Source organism: Paroedura picta, chromosome 2, assembly GCF_049243985.1.
Source record: "Paroedura picta isolate Pp20150507F chromosome 2, Ppicta_v3.0, whole genome shotgun sequence".
NCBI lineage: Eukaryota > Metazoa > Chordata > Lepidosauria > Squamata > Gekkonidae > Paroedura > Paroedura picta.
Window position 1 is genome coordinate 102,052,603 of NC_135370.1, and position 24,683 is coordinate 102,077,285.

General features: G+C 42.8%; 1 protein-coding gene across 6 annotated transcripts in view; it reads left to right on the top strand.

Annotated features, from left to right (window-relative positions):
* The window catches only part of CCDC73 (coiled-coil domain containing 73), a 99,717-nt gene that overhangs the window by 32,898 nt on the left and 42,136 nt on the right, over nucleotides 1-24,683 (top strand). For all 6 annotated transcript variants that reach the window (XM_077321939.1, XM_077321942.1, XM_077321938.1 and 3 more), the window contains exons 4-7: nucleotides 11,232-11,303; nucleotides 12,844-12,915; nucleotides 15,507-15,542; nucleotides 16,435-16,509. In XM_077321939.1, coding sequence (XP_077178054.1) covers nucleotides 11,232-11,303; nucleotides 12,844-12,915; nucleotides 15,507-15,542; nucleotides 16,435-16,509 — 255 coding nt within the window. The remainder of the gene's footprint in view (nucleotides 1-11,231; nucleotides 11,304-12,843; nucleotides 12,916-15,506; nucleotides 15,543-16,434; nucleotides 16,510-24,683) is intronic.

Below are 24,683 nucleotides of genomic sequence, written 5' to 3' on the forward strand. Positions count from 1 at the left end.
CCGCCACGAGCCTATGGGGAGTGGCGGGAAATAAATCTAAATAATAATAATAATAATAATAATAATAATAATAATAATAATAATAAAAGATCTGTCTCAGGCAGGCAGGAGAGAAATGAATCAGTGAAAAACTTCTTTCAGGGCCTCTTTTGCATGATAGAAAAGCTGAGGAAAACTCACTAAATGCATCATTGTTTTTCTGATCTTTGCACAGAAGAGTGAATTTACTCTGCAAAACTGATTTTGTTCTGCATGGTGAACAGCCTGTTTGGTGCTTTAAGCGTCTTTTAAGCATTGTTTCTGAAAGAGGCTTTTCACCGATTCATTTCTCTACTGCCTGCCTGAGACGAATCTAGTAGTCATGCAGAGAAGCTCCTTTGGTTATGCAGATTAGTGACTGCATTAGAGAACAACAGAATTGGCAAAACTAAAGGGGGCAGGACTATGAATTCTTCCATGCAGAAAACATTACAACATAGTTTTTCAACAGACTATATTCAATACAGAACAATGATTGTAGTATAATAAAGCAGTCTTTTTTTGGATTTTTGGCCTGTTTTATTTGGCTCTGTGCAAAATGGCTCAAGAAACAACGCTTAAAAGATGCTTAAAGCACCGAAGAGGCAGCTCACCATGCAGAGCAAAATCAGTTTTGCTGAGTAAATTCATTCTTCTGTGCAGAGATCAGAAAAACAATGATGTATTTAGTGAGTTTTCATCAGCTTATCCATCATGCAGAAGAGGCCCTGGAGCATTAGAGGAAGGAAAAATCAAAATGCTCCTCTCAGGGGAAAACACTGATGTCTCTAAACAGGTAGTTAAATATTGTGCTGTACCGTATGTTATGTCAAACATATGTTAGCACTGGAAACCTATTATGAATTTTGGTAATTTAATTTCTCTTTTAAACTATTCCTGTTCAATATTATTTTAATTACCTTTTTTCATGAATAATTAGTGGTTTATAATATATTTTGTAATAATTATAGTGTTGTTCTTGGTTTTTAGAGTACAAACCATCCAACCCATATCAGTAGATATTATATGTTGAGGCCCAGGTGCAGAAGTGCCTGCAAATGGCAAGAACATCTAACTTCACAGACGCAATGATGTATTTCATAGATGGATGTATTACTTGAGTGCCAGAAGTTATTCATATGTATGAGAAACTTGTCATCACTATTTTAAATCAACTTAGTTCATTCTTACTACTTACTGTGTAGCACTGATGTGTGGTATAATATTCGTTGAGTTAGTCAGAGTTAAAATGCATATAGCTATATGGTAATAGATTTAAATGGAAACACAGATTCGTTATGCCAAATGCGTGTCTGTAAGGACATGTGTCCAAATTTAGTTGTGGGGAATCAGCTAGTAGAGCCAGCAAGAGGCAGCGTGGCGTAACGTGGGACCTTGTATTGCACAGTTTACTGGGTAATTATGTCACTGAGATAGAACCAAGGCAGACAGTGATCTAAACATGGAAGGACTTTATTAACATACACTAATTAGACAAAAGACAACACATGCGCACTCTAGCATAGAAATGTTCATTCCTAGCCACTAGCACACAAGGAAAAGGCTTATAGGGGAGGAAACGATACTATGGGTTGATTGGAAGTGATATCTACCTGTCTTATGGGTGGAGCAGAGTTCCGGAGGTCCAGGGAAGCAATTTGGGGCGACGGACGAGCAACCAGGACGAACGTCAGACAGAGTTTCTGTAGCCTGGAAACTGACTGCACTTTGTGGCTGTGGGAGCCCAATATTTAAAGGAAATTTGTGACCTGAGGCTACAGGGGGCTTATCCTACCTTGTCCAGGGCTTGGACAAAGAGTTTGATGGCCAGTAACGATTGTGGCCGGGTCCCAACAAAGAAACGGGTTACTGAGACAAACTAGTTCCTGGGAATATGAAGAAATATTTTCTACCTAGAAGGGCTGATGGCCCATTTCTGGCAAATCCTGGCTTGTGCCTGGGGATAGTGGTAAGGGAAAAGACAAAGACCAAGGGGCTTTACGCACCGGGATCTTTGTAGCAAATTGGTCACTGAATGAAAAATTGCCATTTAAAATAGTGGAATTCGTCATTATGCATACCTGCCTTTGTAGTGGAATCCAGTTGCGTTTTGTAGCGTTTCCCACAGGCTTCCGGTCTCGGCAGAAATCGCTAGAAAGGAAGCGCTATTGCCGAGCTCGTCCCACCCCTGGCCGTCAAGCAGCCAATGGGCAGCCGTTAGCATGCTCCCAAACAGCCCCTTTCCCTTTAAGAAAGGTTTTTTTTAAAAAAAAACTGACCCATTGCAACGAATCTGTGTTAATTCGTTGCAACGGAGAGACCCATCCAGCTGCCTGGTGTGTTTGAGCTGTCATTTGATCGTTGCCACGCTCCCTCCGAGTGAAAAAAAAAATCCCCCCCCCTCTCACGGGCCCGATTTTCGGCTGAATGAATGTGTAAAAAATAAAGGGAAAATACATCAGCAAATGGGCTTCTCTGTTCTTTGTGCTTAGTGACTGAAGGGGAGGGACTGAAGCCGGGGAAGCCTCTAAACTGAAAGAGGCTCGCTGGTGCGTTTATCCCCGCTCGCTCGGAGAAAAAAAAAATGGCGATCGCTTTGCCGGAAGATCAGAGAAGAGAGCCAGGGGGAGGGACTTTGTAGAAACCGCAACAATGTTAACGCACAGGTCTTTTTCGCTAGTGTTGCAGATTGGTTGCAGGAGTGTATCGCTTTCCGGAGGGTGAATCCACTTTTGGGGATTTCCCTGAAAGCGCTACAAGGAAGCGCTTTTTGCAGATTGGTTTCAGGTGTGTGGCAGATTGTCGACGATGTTGTGCAAAACAGCAAATCAGTAGCGTTTTCAATTGGCAACCATTGTGCTATTTTGAAGGCGTGCAAAAAGCCCCCAAATCTTGGAGAGTGGCCAGTTCCCTTTACAAGACAATGTGCTTGGCTGGCTGGAGGGGAGTCTTGGGTGGTATGCCTTTGTCTCTCTGTACTTGCCAGGTGTGCTGACAAACTCCTCTTTTGTTTGCAAGCAAGTGGGTTGGGGAAGCCTAGCTCCAAATCCTGCTTGAGAACAAGAACTGGGTTTTAGTTGCTTTCCCATTATGCTTTGCAAGGCTTGACCTGGCTTTTCTCTCTCTGGTGCCAGGGTCTGCGCAGGAGTGTCAGGAAGGGTTGACACGGGTGTGCCAGCCTGCGATGGAGGGGTGACAGCCCACGTAACAGATTCTCTAGTAGTAGTATCAGTGTACTATATTCTTAACAAAACAAAAGCATTGTTGAACTGTACTTCTGGCCTCTGAACTTCCCCAATCAAGTGCAGAAGGCTTTTTGTTTCAATTCGGGGGGGGGGGGGGGAAGGAGAAAGACCTGGGTTCAAATCGATTTGAATTCAGCAGAATTGACAGCAAGGGGGGGGGGGGGAGAGAAAGTGCAGAATCAGCCCTGGTATCAGCACCAGCCATATATATCAATACAGAGAGGATAGAAGAGAAAGCCTTACTAGAGTTGGATGGGACAAAATCATAGATTTGAATCCCACATGTGGGATTAAACCTACAGTCTCACTGAAACTTCTTTAACAACATCCATTTAACAATGTTTTCTCCTGCATGTGGCTTTGTATGCTATATTACACAAGAAAGAATAGCTTTTACAAATAATATGAATAACTTTCATCACTAAGGGTCATGTTACATATTTTTTGGATTATTTTAGTAAAATAAGAATCAGCCTTAAGAGGCTGTGATCAGGAATGGAAGAGCAATGGGGAGAGCAAGTCTTTCTCCATGGTCATTTTTTATTCAAAATCTGTTTCTGTAGCTGCTTCTCCTTTGGGGGGAAAGATATAAGTACACGTAATATTTTCTACAGAAGGTTTATGACTAAAGTATCATGTTTTCAGATTTCATTAATATGTGCTATAGTATTTGCACATTTTAACAGCATTTGTAAATAAATTGTTTGAGAGCATACTCCTCATTCTATTAAAAGTCATAGGGTAATCAAAGTAATTGGCTTTTGTCCTGGATGGGGGAGTAATAGAAAATGCATCTTGACTCAGTATCTATAATTATAGGAAAATCATTTTGTTGTATATACAGAATATTTCTTACTTAAGGAGTGTAGAGAAATGTTTAAATTTGAGAAATGATCTCAAATACATCTTTCGTATTTGTTATTGTGATGGACAGCATCTAGAAAATGAGTTTCAGTGTAATGTAACAACAGCTTTGGGTAGTGAAGGGTTAAAAAAATAATCTTTTGAGTGTATGAGCCAGGGCAACAGGCTTTGAGCCATGTGATTGGCTAGCCACAGTTGACTGGCAGTTGTTATACTGGCTGTAGGTTGGAGAGAAGACAGTTCAAATCTAATACTGGCCAGAGAGGGGTCTAGTTCAAAACTGAAGAAGAGTTGGTTTTTATACCCCCACCTTTCACTACCTGCAGGAGTCTCAGTGTAGCTTACAATTGCCTTCCCTTACTCTCCCCACAACAGACACCCTGTGAAGTTGGTGGGGATGAGAGCTCTGACAGAACTGCTATGTGAGAACAACTTTAACAGGACTGTGACTAGCCCACGGCCACCCAGTTGGCTGCATGTGGAAGAGTGAGGAATCAAACCCAGCTCACCAGATTTAAAACCGCGACACTTAACCATTACACCAAGCTGGCTGAAAAACTGAAGAGAAACTCTAGTGCAGTGGTTCTCAACCTTCCTAATGCCGTGATCCTTTAATACAGTTCCTCATGTTGTGGTGACCCTCAGCCATCAAATTATGCAAGTGTTCTTTCACAGAAATTAAACCGAAACTGACCAATGGCATGAAGATCTATTGTTCATGATTATATATAAATCGTTTTTTATCTGGGGCTTCTCAGTTCAGTTCTACCTCTTGTCCCACCATGCTGATCTCGCTCTTTTCTGCTGCTCCAAACAGACAAACGCTCTATCTTGATCTACCCTGAAAGGCTGTTGTGTAGATGGCGTTCCTCCGCAGCCCTGCTGTGACCCCTCTGAAAGGGTCATTCAACACCCAAAGGGTCCCGACCCCTAGGTTGAGAACCACTGCTCTAGAGACAGTACTGAATTTTTGAAAGAGAGCTAATCCAGACAGTATCTGCCAAGGGAGAGCAGTCATTTGGCAGAGAAAATTTGGGGAATCAGGTGAATACTCCCAAATTAGGCCAAAGTGTGAGGTGAAACCTTCTAGGGAAGAAAAGGTAGAACTCTGCTTAGTTGTAAGGGGAAACCAGGGATGTATTTCCCAAAGGTAAATGAGTATGAGGTAAAACTCTGTTCACCTCAGAAGGTAGTGGTGTACTAGTTTGTCCAGGAAGGCAGAAAGTTGTGCCACAAGCTGAGAGTATCTACATTCTAAGAACTAGGAGACTTCAGGTGAACTTCAAAAACGAAGATCAAAAAAAGACAAAGGAGTTTTAGAGAAAATATACATAAGAAATCTCTTGTTAAAATACAGAAAGTAACATCAGAATAGCCTCTAACTTAAGAACTTCTAACTGAGTAAGAGTAACAGTTACTGTACTGAGTAACAGTAGAGGTGACAAATAGATTTAAGGAATTCGATCTGATAGAGTGCCTGAAGAACTATGGACGGAGGTTTGCAACATTGTACAAGGGGTAGCAACTAAAACCATCCCAAAGAAAAAGAAATGCAAGAAAGCAAAATGGCAGTCTGAGGAAGCTTTACAAATAGCTGAGGAGAGAAGGGAAGTGAAAGGCAAGGGAGAATCATAGAATCATAGAATCATAGAGTTGGAAGGGGCCATACAGGCCATCTAGTCCAACCCCCTGCTCAACGCAGGATTAGCCCTAAGCATCCTAAAGCATCCAAGAAAAGTGTGTATCCAACCTTTGCTTGAAGACTGCCAGTGAGGGGGAGCTCACCACCTCCTTAGGCAGCCTATTCCACTGCTGAACTACTCTGACTGTGAAAAACTTTTTCCTGATATCTAGCCTATATCGTTGTACTTGAAGTTTAAACCCATTACTGCGTGTCCTTTCCTCTGCAGCCAGCAGAAACAGCATCCTGCCCTCCTCCAAGTGACAACCTTTCAAATACTTAAAGAGGGCTATCATGTCCCCTCTCAACCTCCTTTTCTCCAGGCTGAACATTCCCAAGTCCCTCAACCTATCTTCATAGGGCTTGGTCCCTTGGCCCCAGATCATCTTCGTCGCTCTCCTCTGTACCCTTTCAATTTTATCGATGTCCTTCTTGAAGTGAGGCCTCCAGAACTGCACACAGTACTCCAGGTGTGGTCTGACCAGTGCCGTATACAATGGGACTATGACATCTTGTGATTTTGATGTGATGCCTCTGTTGATACAGCCCAAAATGGCATTTGCCTTTTTTACCGCTGCATCACACTGCCTGCTCATGTTTAGTTTACAATCCACAAGTACCCCAAGGTCTCGTTCACACACAGTGCTACCTAGAAGCGTATCCCCCATCCAGTAGGCATGCTTTTCATTTTTCTGACCCAGATGCAGAACTTTACACTTATCTTTATTAAATTGCATCTTGTTCTCATTTGCCCATTTTTCCATTGTGTTCAGATCTCGTTGAACTCTGTCTCTATCTTCCGGAGTATTTGCCAGTCCTCCCAATTTGGTGTCATCTGCAAACTTGATGAGTAGTCCCTCCACCCCCTCATCTAGATCATTAATAAATATGTTAAAAAGTACCGGGCCGAGCGCCGAACCCTGAGGTACCCCGCTACTCACCTCTCTCCAGTCTGATGAAACACCATTGACAACAACTCTTTGAGTGCGGTTCTCTAACCAATTCCCTATCCACCTAACGATCTGAAAATCCAAATTGCAGTCCTTCAACTTATCCATCAGAACATCATGGGGAACCTTGTCAAAAGCTTTACTAAAATCCAAGTAAATGACATCAACCAAATTTCCCCGATCCAGCAAACCTGTTACTTGGTCAAAAAAGGAAACTAGGTTGGTCTGGCAGGACCTGTTGGAGACAAATCCATGCTGACTTCCTTGGATCACCAAATTGTCCTCCAGATGTTTGCAGATCGCTCCCTTTAATATCTGCTCCATTATCTTCCCCACAACAGAGGTCAGACTCACTGGTCTGTAGTTTCCCGGGTCATCCTTCCTCCCTTTTTTGAAGATCGGAATAACGTTTGCTCTTTTCCAGTCCTCCGGGACATCAACAGTCCTTAAAGAGGTTCCGAAGATGATGGACAAGGGCTGTGCAAGTTCTCTGGAAAGTTCTTTGAGTACTCTCGGGTGCATTTCATCTGGACCAGGGGATTTGAACTCATCCAGTGCAGCTAAATGCCTCTCGACAACCTCTCTATCCATGTTAACCTGCCACCCAGACACTGTCCTTTGGCTACAGCCATCTCTAGACGTGCCTAAACACTTTGACCTGTGGGAAAAAACAGATGTAAAATAGGCACTAAGCCTTTCTGCTTTCTCTGCATCTTTCGTTAGAGTTTGTCCATCCGCACCCAACAGCGGGCCTATTGCCTCCTTTACTTTACGTTTGCTCCTCACGTAACTGAAAAATCTTTTCTTATTACAGTGGGCTTCCCTGGCCAATCTTAGCTCACTCTCAGCTTTGGCCTTTCTGATGATTGATCTACAGTGCCTAGTAACCTGTAGGTACTCTTCTTTAGAGCTCTGTCCTTCCCTCCATTTCCTGAACATTTTCCTTTTCTTTCTTAGTTCTTCTTGAAGTTCTCCGTTCATCCAAATAGGCTTCTTAGAGCTCCTGCAGTGTTTTCGTATTTCTGGAATAGTCATTGATTGAGCATGCAATAGCTCTTGTTTGAGTAGCGCCCACCCTTCACATGCTCCCTTCCCTTCCAGCATTCTCGTCCATGGTATGACACTCATCATGTCTCTGAGTTTATTAAAGTTTGCCCTACGAAAATCCAACATCCGCGTCTGGCTACAAGCTTCCTTGGCTCCCCATCTCAAAAGGAATTCTATGAGGACATGGTCACTTCCCCCTAGGGTCCCCACCTCCTTCACCTCATCCACCAACTCTTGCCTGTTGGTCAGTATTAAGTCCAGTATGGCTGAACCTCTTGTGGGTTCATCTACCATTTGATAAATGAAATTGTCAGCCAGGCAGGTCAGAAACTTGCATGACTGAGGACGCTTCGCAGTGTTTGTTTCCCAGCACACATCTGGGAAATTGAAGTCACCCATGATGACAAGGTCCTGCCGTTTGGATATTTTCTCAAGCTGCTCACAAAGTGCAGCATCCACATCCTCTCGTTGGTCAGGTGGTCGGTAGCAGACACCAACCACCACACTGTTTGTTTTCCCCTCGCTTATTTTCACCCAGATGCTTTCCACTGTAGATATGCTCTCCTTCACTAGAATTTCCTGACAGGTAAGCCCTTTCTTCACATACAGTGCCACTCCTCCACCTCTTCGATCTATTCTGTTTTTTCTGAACAGTTCATATCCATCCACCATCACATTCCAGTCATGAGAATCATTCCACCAAATTTCTGTGATGCCTACTAGATCATACTTTTCCATCAGCATGAGAAGTTCCAGCTCTTCCTTTTTATTGCCCATGCTTCGGGCGTTAGTATAAAAGTTACACCCAATTGAATGCAGAATTCCAGAGAATAGCTAGAAGAGATAAGAATGTCTTCTTAAATGAACAGTGCAAAAAAAAAAAAGAAGAAAACAATAGAATAGGGAAGACCAGAGATATCTTCAAGAAAATTGGAGATATGAAGACAATGTTTTATGCAAAGATGGGTATGATAAAAGACCAAAATGGTAGGGACCTAACAGAAGCAGAAGAGATTTTTAAAAGGTGGCAAAATTATACAGAAGAACTATACAAGAGCGAGCTAAACATCCCTGATAACCACGATGCGGTAGTCACTGACCTGGAGCCAGACATCCTGAAATGTGAAGTCGAATGGGCCTTAGGACGTCTGACCAACAATAAAACTAGTGGAGGTGACAGCATTCCAGTTGAACTATTCAAAATCTTAAAAGACAATGCAGGAAAAGTGCTACATTCAATATGCCACCAAATTTGGAAAACTCAGTAGTGGCCACAGGATTGGAAAAGGTCAGTTTACATTCCAATCCCAAAGAAGGGCAATGCTAAAGAATGTTCAAACTACCGCACCATTGCAGTAATTTCTCATGCTAGCAAAGTTATGCTCAAAATCCTACAAGCTAGGCTCCAGCAATATGTGGACCGAGAACTTCCAGAAGTACAGGCAGGATTTCGAAGCGGCAGAGGAACTAGAGATCAAATTGCCAACATATGCTGGATCATGGAGAAAGCTAAGGAGTTCCAGAAAAACATCTATTTCTGCTTCATTGACTATGCTAAAACCTTTGATTGTGTGGAGCACAAGAAATTGTGGCAAGTTCTTAAAGAGATGGGAATACCAGAGCATCTTATCTGTCTCTTGTGAAACCTATATGCAGGTCAAGAAGCAACAGTGAGAACCGGGTATGGAATCACTAATTGGTTCAAAATTGAGAAAGGAGTTCGGCAAGGCTGTATACTGTTGCCTTGCCTATTTAACTTGAATGTGGAGCACATCATGAAAAAGGTGGGGTTAGACGAGTCACAAATTGGGATCAAGATTGCAGGGAGAAATATGAACAACCTCAGAAATGCAGATACCACTCTAATGGCAGAAAGTGAAGAGGAACTAAAGAGCCTTTTGATGCGGGTGAAGAAGGAGAGTGCAAAAGTTGGCTTGAAACTCAACATCAAGAAAATAAAGATCATGGCATCCGACCCTCTCAATTCCTGGAAAATAGATGGGGAAGAAATGGAGGTAGTGACAGATTTTAAAAGACGCTTGCTCCTGGGGAGGAAAACTCTGGCAAATCTAGACAGCATCCTAAAAAGCAGAGACATCACCCTGCCAACAAAAGTGCATCTAAGCTATGGTCTTCCCAGTTGCAATGTATGGCAGGGAAAGTTGAACCATAAGGAAGGCTGAGCATGAAAGAATTAAGGCTTTTGAACTCTGGTGCTGGAGAAGACTCTTGCGAGTCCCTTGGACTGCAAGGCAAACAAACTGGTCTATCCTAGAGGAAATCAGCCCTGACTGCTCTTTAGAAGGCCAGATCCTGAACATGAAACCCAAATACTTTGGCCACCTCATGAGAAGGAAGGACTCCCTGGAGAAGAGCCTAATGCTGGGAGCGATTGAGGGCAAAAGACGACAGAGAATGAGGTGGCTGGATGGAGTCACTGAAGCAGTAGGTGCAAACTTAAATGGACTCTGGGGAATGGTAGAGGACAGGAAGGCCTGGAGGATCATTGTCCATGATGTCATGATGGGTTGGACACAACTTCGCAACTAACAACAACTGAGTAAGAACTAAATTGTATAAAGAAAAAGCTTAGTCCAACCACCCTTCCATCTTTGTAGATAAAATCTTTGTTTGAAAATGCCTCAGTGCTATTCTGGTTCAAGGGTTGTAATAAAAGGTGGCTATATCCCCTTCCTGAAGCTTCCAGGGCTGAACAAAGCAAAAAAGATTGAATAGTGACAGGATGGGACAGGAGGGGGAAATGGAGGGGAAATTTACCTCAGTAGAGGAGAAGGGTATAGAGAAGTATTCCGTCATAGTTATATAACAATATGAGGCAAAAATCATGATATAAATTACCCTTCGGGTCTGCTATCATACCAAGAGCAGTCTTGGTGTCGAACTTATCCAAAAGCCAGAAGTGTCTACAAGATGACGGTCAACGGGCAGGCTGGAGATGATGATGGTCAGAAAGGCCAATGGAGCAGTCTTTAATAAAATTCAGCCCACTGATTTAAATTGATTTTTAAAAGTGTCAATCTATTTAAGACTGCTCCAGGAATCTCCTCTGTAAGAAATAGTACTCCTTATATTGATTGTGGCATTTGTATTCCTATCAGATGTATTACCTCATGAGCTCTCCTGAACCTTCCTTTGCTACTGAATTCTCAGGTGGCATGTATGTCCAGGAATTATCTTCTTATTATGTTTCATAATATTTTGTCAGTTAAGAGTGCTTCTGAATACAGGCATGTGGATTAACCAACATCCCCCCCACAAAGCCATATTCTAAACAAAGATGTAATTTGCATAAACTGAGTTGAGTTTGAAAAATAGAGCATCTTAATTACCAGTTAACTAATAGTTCTTTAAAACAAAACATTTTAAAGTCATCAGTCTCCTTTTTTGGTTTGTTTTTGAAACTAGGAGGCAGAAATTCATTATGAGAAACAAATTAGCAAGCTTGTTGTTGAAAAACAGGAACTTGAGTGGCAAAAGGTTAGTATTTTTTAATCATTATATATACACTACTAGTATGGGGAAAATCTTATTTATGATCTGATTTATAAACATACTTCATCAAGTGTGTCTAAAGATTTGTGGAAATGCCGTTTGCTCACAGACATTTATAATATCTTGAAAATGTTATGTGATCTTTGAAGACTTTGTTTAAAAGGGATGCTGTATATGGCAGAATGTAATTCTGTCAGAACTAAGTGTGAAGAAGGTTTGTACTGTCTTGAGTACTACCTATTTGACTCTAGCCAGTAATACTGAACTTCCACAATTCTAGAAAATGTGGAGTACAGGTGAAGGCTGCAACGGTTACTGTGTTTATAGGCATCCAGGGCAGATTTTACATAGATATTTGAATAGCTAATATATTGCCTCGTTTCTGGTATAGTTCTCCCCATGTACCACTCTTCAGTTACCTCTTCAGATTATAGTGATAGTGTTTTAAAAGGTAATTGTAAATCAGGTAAATGTAGACATTAATTTATGCATACCTTAAAGCGGCCTTTCTCAACAATTTTACTGTTGAGAAACCCCTGAATGATTCCTCAGGCTTTCAGAAATCCCAGAAGTGGCCTGATCATGCAGAATATAGTTGGGAAGCATAGCTGTGTACATGTCCAGCCAGCGCCCCGCCTTTTCCCACCCCATCCAGGCTCATCAATGGTCATTTTGTGTGTGTGTGTGTGTGGGGGGGGGGAGGCAAGTCAACATGACAATATATGGTCATATCACCAGATAAATATTTCGCAAATTTTAAAAAGATCTTAAAAATAAGCTAACTCCCCACTTATTCGGAAAACACTTCCAGGGCTGTCAGGAAATCCCAAAGTTTCACAAAACCCTGGTTGAGAAAGTCTGCTTTAAAGAAAAACAGTTGTAAAACTACCATAACACTTTCTTTTTCTAGACTGGTGTAGTTAATCTTTTATAGAAAAGTCCCTTGAATTACACTGTCAAATCTATGATTCTGCTACTTGATTGCAAGTTTGTTAGTATTGGGTATGTTTTGTAATAATAATTTCCAAATCTGATACTGAAAATACAAATTGAACTATTTTATAAAGATGTCAGCCTACTATCATATCTGACAAAAAGTTAGATAGTTGAAAATCCATCGAGATCCCGGAAGAGATCAGGGCCCTGACGGAGCTTAAACAGTTCCGCAGGGCCTGCAAGGAAGAGCTCTTCCGCCAGGCATTTGGTTGAAACCAGACATAACCAACAGTGACCAAAGGGCCCCTGCTCCCCCCCCCCCCTCAGAACACCACCTATATACTCTGGACCTGTTTGTATTGTTGCACTGTTGTATTGTTTATTGGTTATACTACTATACTGTTATGTGTTTACAATGATCAGTTATTATTGTACGGTTATTCAAATGTTTTATAGACCGTTCCATGTATTGTTCTTATGTTATTATGTAAACTGCCCTGAGCCCCTGGGGAGGGTGGTATATAAATATAATAAATAAATAAAATAATAAAATCTTGCATTTCTCATTTAAATTGCTGTTAAAAAATAGGAAGCTCTTCAATATCAGATAGAAACATTGAACAAGCAACATTCAGAAGCCCTGAAAGCCTTTAAAAAACAGGTGAGCGTCCTTCTCTTTGCAAAAAAAAATAATAAAAAATAAAAAAAAATAATAATGTACAGTTCAATTCAACTTCTGTTGCTAGCATTGATAAAAACGTTATGAAAATGTCTCTAATAAATTATAAAATATCTATTAAATAAACCCTTACAGTTTTTGCAGTTGCATAAACTTTAATACTTGTCAGTTCAGAAAGATAGTTAAGCTAAGTGTGTGCTATTTAACTGATTTAGTTGCTTTTAATTAAAATTAAAGATTTTAGATTGTAGTAACTCAGTTTAATTGTGCTATTCTACGTTAGATTCTTTGGATGCATGTTAATACTTATGGAAACAACGTTTATTTTATGGGTCTTTACCCCCCCCCCCCCATATATTACTGTTAGCTTTGTATTATTGCTAGCCTTGGCTGTTCTAGCCATAATGGATAATAGGTGGCATGAATGAATTTTGCTGCTGAAGATAGCTGCTGTTTGTTTTTTAAAAAATGGATGATGAGCATTCTTATATTTTATAGCTACAAATAAATATAAAAACAAATAAAAAGACACAAAAACAGTGCCAGATTACTGCTAAATTTTAGGGATTGGCATCGTTGGTACTTGACACATGATATTTTTGAAGTTCTTCTCTCTCCTTGATTCTGTGATATGGTATGGCCAATGTAATTAACAACACCACCAATAAAGTCAGAAAGTAGCTTGGGCTCGGGACACTAATCTTCAGGTGGGGCCTTTAGTTCTCCTGGAATTACAACTTTGGAGGGTGGCCTTGATAGAAATTGTAGCTCCCTCCCCTCCTCAACCTCTGCTTTCTCCTGCCCCACCCGCAATATCCAGAAATTTCCCAAGCCAGATTTGATACCCCTATCTCACCATGAAGGCAACAATTAGAACCATTCTTCAGCCCTGCTATCAATTATTTATTTATTTATTTATTGTTATTTATTTATTTATTTATTATTTATTTATTATTTATTTATTTTTATTTATTTATTTTCTTTCTTAGATTTTTATACTGCCCTCCCATACAGCCCAGGGCAGTTTACATGGGAACACTGTGGGATGCATAGAACATTATAATAACAGTATCAATAATATATCAATAACAATTTTAACAGTAAATATAAGTTTAACAGGTTACCATAATTAATTCATTGAACTATCTCAATAGAACAACTTTAACAAAGCCTCTAGGGAGGTCAGAAATGTTCAGATTATGGAGGGTACGATTTGAGGGGGACCGCCAGATGTTTCTAGGTCAGATTAACCTCAGTCGAATGCCTTGTGAAGGAGCTCCCTTCTGCAGGCCCTGCGGAATTCTGGGACTTTGGGCAGGGCCCTGATCTCTTCAGGGAGCTTGTTCTACCAGGTGGGGGCCAGGACCAAGAAGGCTCTGGCTCTTGTTGAGGTCCGGCGTGCTTCTCTGGGGCCAGGGATCCACAGTCAGTGGGATGTGGCAAAGTGTAAGGCTCTTTGAGGGATATAGGCAGGGAGGTGGTCTCTTAGGTACACTGGGCCCTAATGCCATTTCCATATAGATTATATTATTTATTTATTGGATTTATATCCCGCCACTCCTGTAAGGCTCGTGGTGGGTCACAGTCAGTAAAAACCTCCTTAAAACCCCTAATACAATAAAACCCATCTAAAACTCAATGCCCCCCCAACCAACCCAACTAATCCAAGTGGCGGCAGCACTACAACCCAAAAATACCTTGAGGAGGAAAACAAATCAGTGTCAAATGGCCCTGGAGGGGGGTCTGATCTACCATCGAGGCGCCAGCCTCAACCATAAGCCTGGTGGAAGAGCTCCATTTTGCAGGCCCTGCGGAAAGCTGGTAAATCCCAAAGGGCCTGCAGCTCTTCCGGGAGCTCATTCCACCAGGTGGGGGCCAGGACTGAAAAGGCCCTGCCCCTGGTTGAGGCCTGGTGTACCTCCCAGTCCCTGGGGACCGGGTATGACCATCAAGTTTGTACCTGCAGAGCGCAATGCCCTGCGGGGCACATAGGGTGCCAGGTGGTCCCTCAAGTTTATGTTTCCCCATAGTTTAGCCTGATTAATCATGTAGAGAGCTTTAAAGATTCACTTGGTTCAGTGCTATTGGTAATTGTCCCATTCACACAGCCCTGTAGCCTCCACAGAGAAATGCCCACCTATGCTCCAGACCCGTCCTATTACCTGACGTTCCACCATATTCACTGTGGGTGGTAGTGGAGGAGTCAGCAGTGAGTCCCCACAATCAGACGGCTGGAAAAGGGTCTGATGGCCATCAGGGATAACAGAGACTCTTATATTTCTAATGTTATTTGATTAAGCCATTACATATTTGAGTTATTTTTAAAAGATTTTTGGCTGAAAGCCATCTAGACATAGTGAGCATATTTGATCTCCCTGTGCCCAGGTTCCCATTCCCTTCACTATCAGTTCAGAGAAGAGGCAAATTTCAGTTTTTTTCATTTGCAAGGCAATGGCTGGGGAAAGAGAGACTTTTGATTTCATGTATTTCATGTGTTTAAAAGCTTTAAACATAACTTGACTCAAATAAATAGTTGTGCATTTAAAAATATTTTCTTGCTTTTGGAATGCAAGTTTCAAGCAAGAATATTTGCTATTGAAGAAGAAAAGGTAATACATATTTGTTTCTTTGTTTTAATATGATTTATTTGTTCAATAATTGTGTAGTCAATTAATGGCTAGAATCCAAAATGCCGCATGTGTTGTATGCTGGACATTTATGAGAGTCTTTCTATTTTTGCCCCCCAACACATTAGAGGAGTCTCATTAAAGGCCTTCTAGAGCAGCACCCTATGAAGCATACTTTATCAGATAACATATTTGCCATGGTTTTGCCTTAGCAAATAAATTTTATGGCTTATACCATTTGCCTTTTATTGCTTTTGACCCCATTGTTCCATTCCCATTGTATAACCATATGCATGTGTGTATATGGTTGGATCCATCAGAAGACACTTGCCAGTGTGAATGTTTACCACCTTCCTTTCTCCTGCAGCTGTGCACACCTTTAAAAGCTGGTGCTGGAGGTGGTATTGCCCATGTGGGCATAAAACAATGTGGCCAGTGAGAAGGTAGAGCTGGGTGAATACTCTCTCCCATGCACTAATTGAAATTCTGCTGGTAAAAAAGAACCACAGAAAATTTTCAACAAGTTCCCTCTGATTATGTGGCTGTTTATCCATGCGAGTCCTTGCAGCAAATGGTATCAGCTTTTTGGAGAGTTCAGAGGGTTCCTGGGGGAAAGGGTGAGAGCAGGAAAGATCTGCATCTATGAGAACCTTTCACCCAAACTTTGTCAGATCCAGTTCAGAATGCCTGCCAATTGAGGATTCACACCAGTGAGCAAGTTCACAAGTGTTCATATCCCAATAAACCTGTTAGTCCTTAAGTTCTGTTTTTGTTTCCCTGCAAGGCCAACACAGTTATCCTTTTGAGAATTGTCTGAGAAATATTTGTTGTTATAATTTTCCTTCTTCTAATAAAAATTGCTGTCTCTTTGAAGGGGAGGTATCTGCTTGCAGAAGAATCAAAAGAAAGAGAAATTGAAGGACTGAAGGAAGCATTAAAAATGTTACAGGTAACTTTATACAAAATCTGTGCACAGCAGACAAGTTTTAGGGAGGTGCTCTAATAAAAGGAAAATGCAATATAAATCTTTATATTTTTCATGCAGCTGCTTGGTGAACCCAGACTTTAGACCAAGAATATAAATTGGGGGTGGGGGGGGTTCTTCTATGAGAGTACGCATTTTATCATACGAAATAATAGAAATGGTCAGAGCACATCAGCAACTCTGGTGGAAAAGTACAAGATCAATGAAATGTCCAAATCAAGCATATTTATTCCTGTTGCATCAGAGAGGTCCACTGAGCAATGTGACACAGAGACAGAGTCAACCGACATGAAAACTGGGGGTCATTCCGCACACCTGCTTCTGGTTTATGGCCAAGTAGCAATGAGTTTGCTACAGACTTGCAGTGCTGCCTCCAGCTTGAGCATGCCAGTCACTTCTGACAACCAATAAACATCGCTCGTGTGTGCAGAGCCCAGCAGCAACCCCCCTTAATAAAAAAAAAAAACAGAATTAATTGTTGTGACAAATATTCATTCATTCACTGTTGCACAGGTAATCTTTTAAAAAATCCGCTTTTGCTTTTTTTCTCCCAATACCTTAATCTCTCTCGTATCCACACAATGTGAAGGAAATAGGGATGGCAGCTTCCAGGTGGAATTAATCTCCTGCTTCCCTTGGAATTACAGCTCATCTCCAGACTAGAGAATTGTTTCCCCTGGGGAAAATTTATGCCTTGGAGAGTTGATTCAGTGATATTCTACCCAACTGGGGTATCTGCCCTCCCCTGGCAGTTACCTAGGCTGGACCTGACAACCCCACCCCCCATCCTCTTCCAGTGGCCAGTCAAACCTAGAAGGAAAAAAGAGGTGGGAAGGTGGGGAGGGAATGCATTTTTGTTGCTCAGATGTCAGAGCGGGTTTGGCCGAACCTAACCCATGGCTCACAAACAAAAAACAAGATGGGGGGTTTCCAACCATTCACAAACAAAAAACAAGAGGTGGGGGTAACCCGTACTTTCCAGACATTCAAAAACACCCCTCCAGTGATTGCTTGTGTTATTCTGCACTATATTTTTGAGGCAAAGGGACATGAGGTTCCAGTTCACCAGGACGCTCCTGAAACAATAGTTGTGGATGAGGAGGATGAACCCACACAGAGTACATTTACTTATATCTTATTTTCTCAGCAAATGTGGTGGTTTCCATGATGATGTTTGATTTGCAAACGGACGCCTCTTCGTTGCTCCTCACCTTTATATGTTAAGGGAAATCAAGGTTGTTTTTTGGTGGAGTTTTATATGAGCTCAAAACAGCACATAACGTGTCACATGTCACACATGCAGTCACGTAAAGATCACAGAATCACATGATTTCAGAATTGGATTTGACAACATTCTGCAGGGCCTGCAAAACGGAGCTCTTCCACCGGGTCTATGGTTGAAGCTGGGGTCGGTGGAGGAGATCTATTGCCCCCCCCCCCCGGGGCCTATAGGGACCCATCATGGACATCAATTGTGCTCCATTCTCATCGCCTTTGAGTGTAGGGGAGGAGGTGGGTTGTTTTTGCCAGCCATGTTGTGTGATTTTAGAGTTTTTTAATGGGCGTTTTTAATGGGTCTTAAGACTGCTGTTACCCACCACAAGCCTGCTGGGGAGTGGCGGGATTTAAATTGAATAACAGCAAGAACAACAACAAGAACAATAATAATGTCACGTTAGGTGAGATTCTGGTGAGACTAGCGAGTATGCGTTGCTATGCGACATTCCCAATTTTTAAAAAACACTGTCCCCGGAAGCTATGGAGGCGGTAGCTAGGGTGGGACATCTTCCTAGCATAACAAATACTGCTGTCGCCTCCTCACTTTACTTGGACGCTTGCTTGCGGCATTTATTGGGATCTGGCCAGGTGAATGGACTTTTCCCAATTACACTGCTATTGCTACAAATCAGCAGATGTAGCGACAGCAGCGCTGGGAGGGGGTGGGAGGCTGACGATGTCTGAAACCACGAATTTAAAGCGTCAGCAGCAGGTGATGATTGCGCTGAATTTCCTTCATGAAGAATGGCCCTGGGTTTTGTGGGAAAAGCCTGCTTTTTACTATTCAAGTTCAGATGACAGCACCTTGGTGAGGGCTGTTTCGATTCGGGGAAAAGGATTGTTGAGATCTGTGGCAAGATCTAGATTTGGATCGAACAGAAATTGGCTGATATGAGAGTGATAGTAAAAAAACACAAGTGCACATAGTACCTAGTTTAGCCTGATTAATCATGTCTTAAGCAACCACTGTTACATGTAGTTTATTATTCACTAACAATAATGCCCAGAAACCTGCATCAGAAGTTCTAAAGCTTGCTTCCTGGTATGGACAGCCTTAGCTGAAATGAAATTGTAAGAAGAATTTGCTGTGCGTTTCAGATCAAAATTTCATGAATATGCAACATCATAAGACTATTGTTACTGTTTGTTACTCTTATAATTAAAGTTGGTAAGATATTGTGGAACTTATTTATGAAGAAATACAGAAGAAATACATGGTAAGATATTGTGGAACTTATTTATGAAGAAATACAGAAGAAATACATGAAGAAATACAGGAGAAATGCCTCCTTAGGTCCTGGAATAATTTCAGTACCTTGGGTTTGCTCTATGTTCCACTTACTGGACCATTGATTTCACTTGAGGGATCAACTTTTACTGTCCTGGTTGATCTGTAGATTGGGTCAGAATCAGCCCATTAAATTTCTTCTTTCTCTATACTTTATGCCCTGGCACTCTAGTAACTTGGCTGGTAGCCTATCTGTCCAAGCAAAGAATACTCACTAGCTTAAGTCAAGTCCCTGATAAGCAGCATTGTCAACTTTTCCAGAAACTTTCTGATGTAAAGCTCCAGAACTGTCAAACTGGACTTCACAATGGATTTAAAATAGTCTTTTGCCACAAATTAGCTTGTACCAGCATATTTTAGAAACAGAAGTTGTAGTTGGTGACCGTATGCGACCAATTAAGTTCATTATGCTCATTATTTGCTTTTTACTTTCTCTGTTGTGAGGTTGCACATGAGTGGCATGCTTGCACATGAAGCCTTCCAAGAGGCAAATGACTCTCTTCTAACACTCCCTGGCCATCTTGGCTTCTAAAAATGGTATGTTTGTGTGTGAAGATATAAGAGCTCCTGTCTGTCACCGGAAATGGCCTGTCACGAATTATGATGGGGAATTAATAATATGCAAAGTGACAGGAGCAAGTGGCCTATTACAGAGTGATTTTATCACCTGTATATGCCAAGGTCCACATGTAGGAATTAAGGCAGATTAATATTGAATGCAAATAGATTTTTATTTTAAAAGAAATCCCAAACTATTTAACATACACACACACACTAGTATTTGGAGAGAAATAAAGATTATAGCATCCAAGATAGAGAAATTTGGGGGCAAGAAAAGCATACATCTGTCCAGCAGAGAGGGAGTAGCAGGGGGCAGACCCTTAGTCTAGCCTAAGGTCTGGGTGGTCAATCAGTCTTGAAGGCAGGAGACAGAGAAAGTCTCGATTTTCACAGTCACCTGGATCTTCTTTTGTATGGCCTTGGTTGACTGGATAGCTACTGACAGTGTCCATTGGTGGGCGGCGTTAGTTGTAGGTCTTTCGATGTGATGGCAGCTGGAATGGGACAATGCTGTATGCCCTGGGCGTTGTTTATTGAAGTTGGCAGCGCATTGCTGATTCTAAGGGCGGACATCACCTTGGTCATTATTGGATGGTGTTTTGGACCAACATGCTTGGGTGTTGTGGCCAAGATTATCACAGACCCTGCACTGCACATCCCAGAAATGGCAAGTCTTCATGGATGGGACCACTGCGACTGGCACATGCACATGTGGCTTGCTTGCTCATGTTGCAGCATGTCTCACTGTCGATGTCTTCCATGTGGACCAGCATCAGCTTGGGTCAGGGAATGGTGGTGGCTCTAGCTTGGCGAACAGCCTTCATGTTGGCTGCAGCAGCTGTGGCAACAAGAGCATCAAAAGCATATTGGAATGTCAGCTTGCACTGTGAGGACAGCTGATGCTGCATGCACCCATCCTGTAGGCTGCAGATCAGCTGGTCCCGAATCATAACCTCTACGTTGTCAAGGTCGCAGTGTTGGGCAGCTAGGCATAGAGCAGCTACAAAGTCAGTAACCCCTTCCTGATATTTCCAACGGTAAAAAGCACCGTGTTGTGCAATTTCAGCTGGCTATTGGTCGAAATGATTCTGATATGATACGAAATGATACGAACAATTGTATCATAGTTGGCTTCCTGAGGTTTGACTGGGGCAAGCAGGTCCCATGCAAGGGCAAATATTGTTTTGCCACGCATGCTGAGAAGAGTGCTGCATTTCTTGGCTGCATCGGTGATGTCATTGGCTTTGAAGAAGCACTTTAAGCGGGCAGTGTAGGACTCCCAGTCCTTAGTGTCGTTGCCATCAAAGGTTTCGAATTTCAGTGTGACTGGTGGATGTTCACATGTAAGCGCATCAGCCAATCAGCAGCCCTTGTGGCTTAAAGTGCCACTGCGCTGATAGCAGAGGCTGGGCCCATCTTTCTGGGGTGGCACACAGCCAATTAAGCAGCCTTGTGCTATAGTGATTTCAGCAGAGGCTGAGCCCAGTCTCTCTGGGTGGCGCTCAGGGGAGTTGCTCCAGCAGTCTTGGCAGAGGCACCACAAGGTTCTCCCTTGCAGAGAGACAACAGCTGGAGCTGCAGTTGACCAGTTGGTCCCTTGTCAGCGGGCACCAGGCACAGCTGAGGTAGGTCTATCGGTACCTTCTGCTGGACTGTTGCTTCCCAAGGGAGGCTGCCTAGGACAGTGATCCCACCTTCTCCTTAAAACTCACCCCATTCAGTACAAGGGATTATTACAAGGTCTTCTTGATGCTCTAAATCGGGGGTCGTCAATCCCCGGTCTCTGGCCCGATGCTGGGCCGCGAAGGCCATGGTACCGCACCTGCCTCCCTCCCCCGCAGGCCGCACCTGCCTCCCTCCCCCGCAGCGAGAAGCTCACCAGGCTGCGAGCAAAGTGGCCGCTTCACTTGTGGCCTGGGTAGCTTCTCGCTGCAAGAGGGAAGGGAAGAGGCAGGCGTGGCTGCCGGCACGCCGGCGACACAAACGTGCATGTGCAGAGCTGCTGTGCATTTGCATTTGCGACCCTGCTGGCGAAAATGCGCACGCGCGGCAACTGTGCATGTACGTTTGCGCGCACCTGCCACGCATGCTCAGCGCCCGGTCTGTCAGCTCTCCCCCACCCCCGGAGGCGGTCCCCGACCCCAGAAAGGTTGAGGACCGCTGCTCTAAATCATTCACAGTGCCTTTTCAGTATGCAACAATGGGAAATTTTGTCTTTCATTAATATTGTGCTGATTATTCGGTTCTCATTAACTTTATAAATAGCTTAGTTATTTTGATGTCATTCTCCGTTTATTTAATAATCTGGTTAATGCTGAGATTATTTTAAAAGCAAATGAAATTCTTTCACATTGCCGACCTTCTGTACAAAAGGCTGAAAGAATTTGTTATGCCCTGTTCAGTTCATGACACAGCACAAGTGATATATAGTGTACTTCATGGTCTACTGACCATGATACATGGACTGAAAGAGTAATAAATGCTCCCTTGCTTTTCTTAACTAACATAAACCAAGGGAAAATTATCATCTAGTGATGGAATCTGATTTAAATTCACCACAACAAAGGCATCCAAACTTCTGGTGATATTTCAGCAAACTCACTTGCTCAAATAAAAGTTTGTGGGCTCTTCAGTTGTGTAGGCATCACGGAAAGACCCAAATTCTGTAAGTCATACCTCACCCCTACATGTGGGCTGGAATTTATTGGAACTTTACTTGATGGAGACAAGAAAATGGTGTTTTTACCCTCTGCTAGATTAGCACTCCTCTCCTCTTTAGCTGAGAGAGCAAGTAGGTCCTGTTTCCAATCTGTTTTGCAAATTCAAAGTTTGTTAGGCCATATGGCTGTTATACCTCACAGTAGCCTACCTATGAGACCAATTATGATTCTTATCAGTTTGTAACCCCCAATTCATAATTACTTGGAAGTGATTTTGAGTTCCTAGATCAGTTTTGAGGTCTCTGGCCTGGTGGGCAGATCCTTCTAACTTGTCTAAGGGGATTCCCCTGGGACTCCAACAAGAGGACTTAGTTTTGTATACAGATGCGTCCCTGCAGAGATGGGGAGCCCATTGCTTATACCTTTTCGCCAGTGGCCATTGGACAGAGCAGGAAACTTCTTTACGACCGTTTATGAACTGGGAACTTCTCTGCCCCAGCTCTCATGCAGGAGTACAAATTGTGGGCAGATGAGGTGCACCGGGCCAAATGCTCCCCTGTGGGTGCAGGAAGAGGTGGGGCAAATTGCCATGACTACTGGATGGGGGATACGCTTCTAGGTAACACTGTGTGTGAAAGAGACCTTGGGGTACTTGTAGATTGTAAACTAAACATAAGCAGACAGAGTGATGCAGCGGTAAAAAAAGGCGAATGCCATTTTGGGCTGTATCAACAGGGGCATCACATCAAAATCACAAGATGTCATAGTCCCATTGTATACGGCACTGGTCAGACCACACCTGGAGTACTGTGTGCAGTTCTGGAGGCCTCACTTCAAGAAGGACGTAGATAAAATTGAAAGGGTACAGAGGAGAGCGACGAGGAACCAAGCCCTATGAAGATAGGTTGAGGGACTTGGGAATGTTCAGCCTGGAGAAAAGGAGGTTGAGAGGGGACATGATAGCCCTCTTTAAGTATTTGAAAGGTTGTCATTTGGAGGAGGGTAGGATGCTGTTCCCACTGGCTGCAGAGGAAAGGACACGCAGTAATGGGTTTAAACTACAAGCACAACGATATAGGCTAGATATCAGGAAAAAAATGTTCACAGTCAGAGTAGTTCAGCAGTGGAATAGGCTGCCTAGGAGGTGGTGAGCTCCCCCTCACTGGCAGTCTTCAAGCAAAGGTTGGATACACACTTTTCTTGGATGCTTTAGGATGTTTTGGGCTGATCCTGTGTTGAGCAGGGGGTTGGACTAGATGGCCTGTTTGGCCCTTCCAACTCTATGATTCTTTGATTCTATGATTCTATGACTAAAACTCCAGTCTGCATCCCGGCATGAAACCTCCAATGCATAAACGGTCTACATATCAACCTACTAGAGTTGCGGGCAATATGGAATGCTCTCTTATGCTTTTCAAGCATTTTCAGGTGAAAATGAGTGTTGGTGACTATAGACAACTATAGACAAAGGAACGAGGTCCACAAGACTGTGCCATGAAGCCACCAAAATTGGGAATTGGGCCGTCACCAATGGGACCTTCTTGTCTGTGATACTTATTGCAGGCAAGCTGAACACGTGAGCAGATGATCTAAGCAGGAATGTGAATCGGGTACAAGAATGGTCCCTAGCGCTAGAATTCCTGCTTCCCATCTTCCACCAATGGGGCTTCCCAGCGATAGACCATTCATCACACAAGCAATACCAGGTGCCCCAAATTCTGCACCAGGAGTAGCAGGGATCCAGCATCCCTAGGGCAAGCATTCCTCCTACATTGAGAAGGATTCCTTTTTTATGCCTTCCCTCCCTTCCGCTTTATAAGCAGAGTGGTGGTAAAGCTGACCACAGACAGCACACAGTGGTAAAGCTGACCACAAACAGCACACAGTAATAACCCCCTTTTGGACCCAAAAGACTGAGTTTCTGTCCCTGTTCCGACTGTCCCAGGGCTGTTTCATTCACCTGCCAGATTGAAAGAATCTTCTACACAGGGGAGACTTCCTCCATCCCAATCCCTCCACTTCACAGCCTGGCGTGTAGGCCAATAGTTGGGGACAGGGTGCAGGAAACTGTCAAAGTGGCTAGGTTCCTGTCTACGAAATATTCATATGCCGCAACTCTGGTTACATAACAGAATCCTGCTCCCTTCACAACATGTTCCCATACTTATTGGTGTTAAAGGACTCTGGGCTGTCTAATTCCTTGGTCAAGGTCTACCTGGCAACTATTTCTGCTTCACATGACTTTGCAGAGGGCAAACCAGTGTTTTCGTACCCACTGTTTCATTCCTCAAAGGCTTAAAGAATTTATATCCACCTGTTTCTCCTGCGGTTCCTCAGTGGAGTTTGTCACT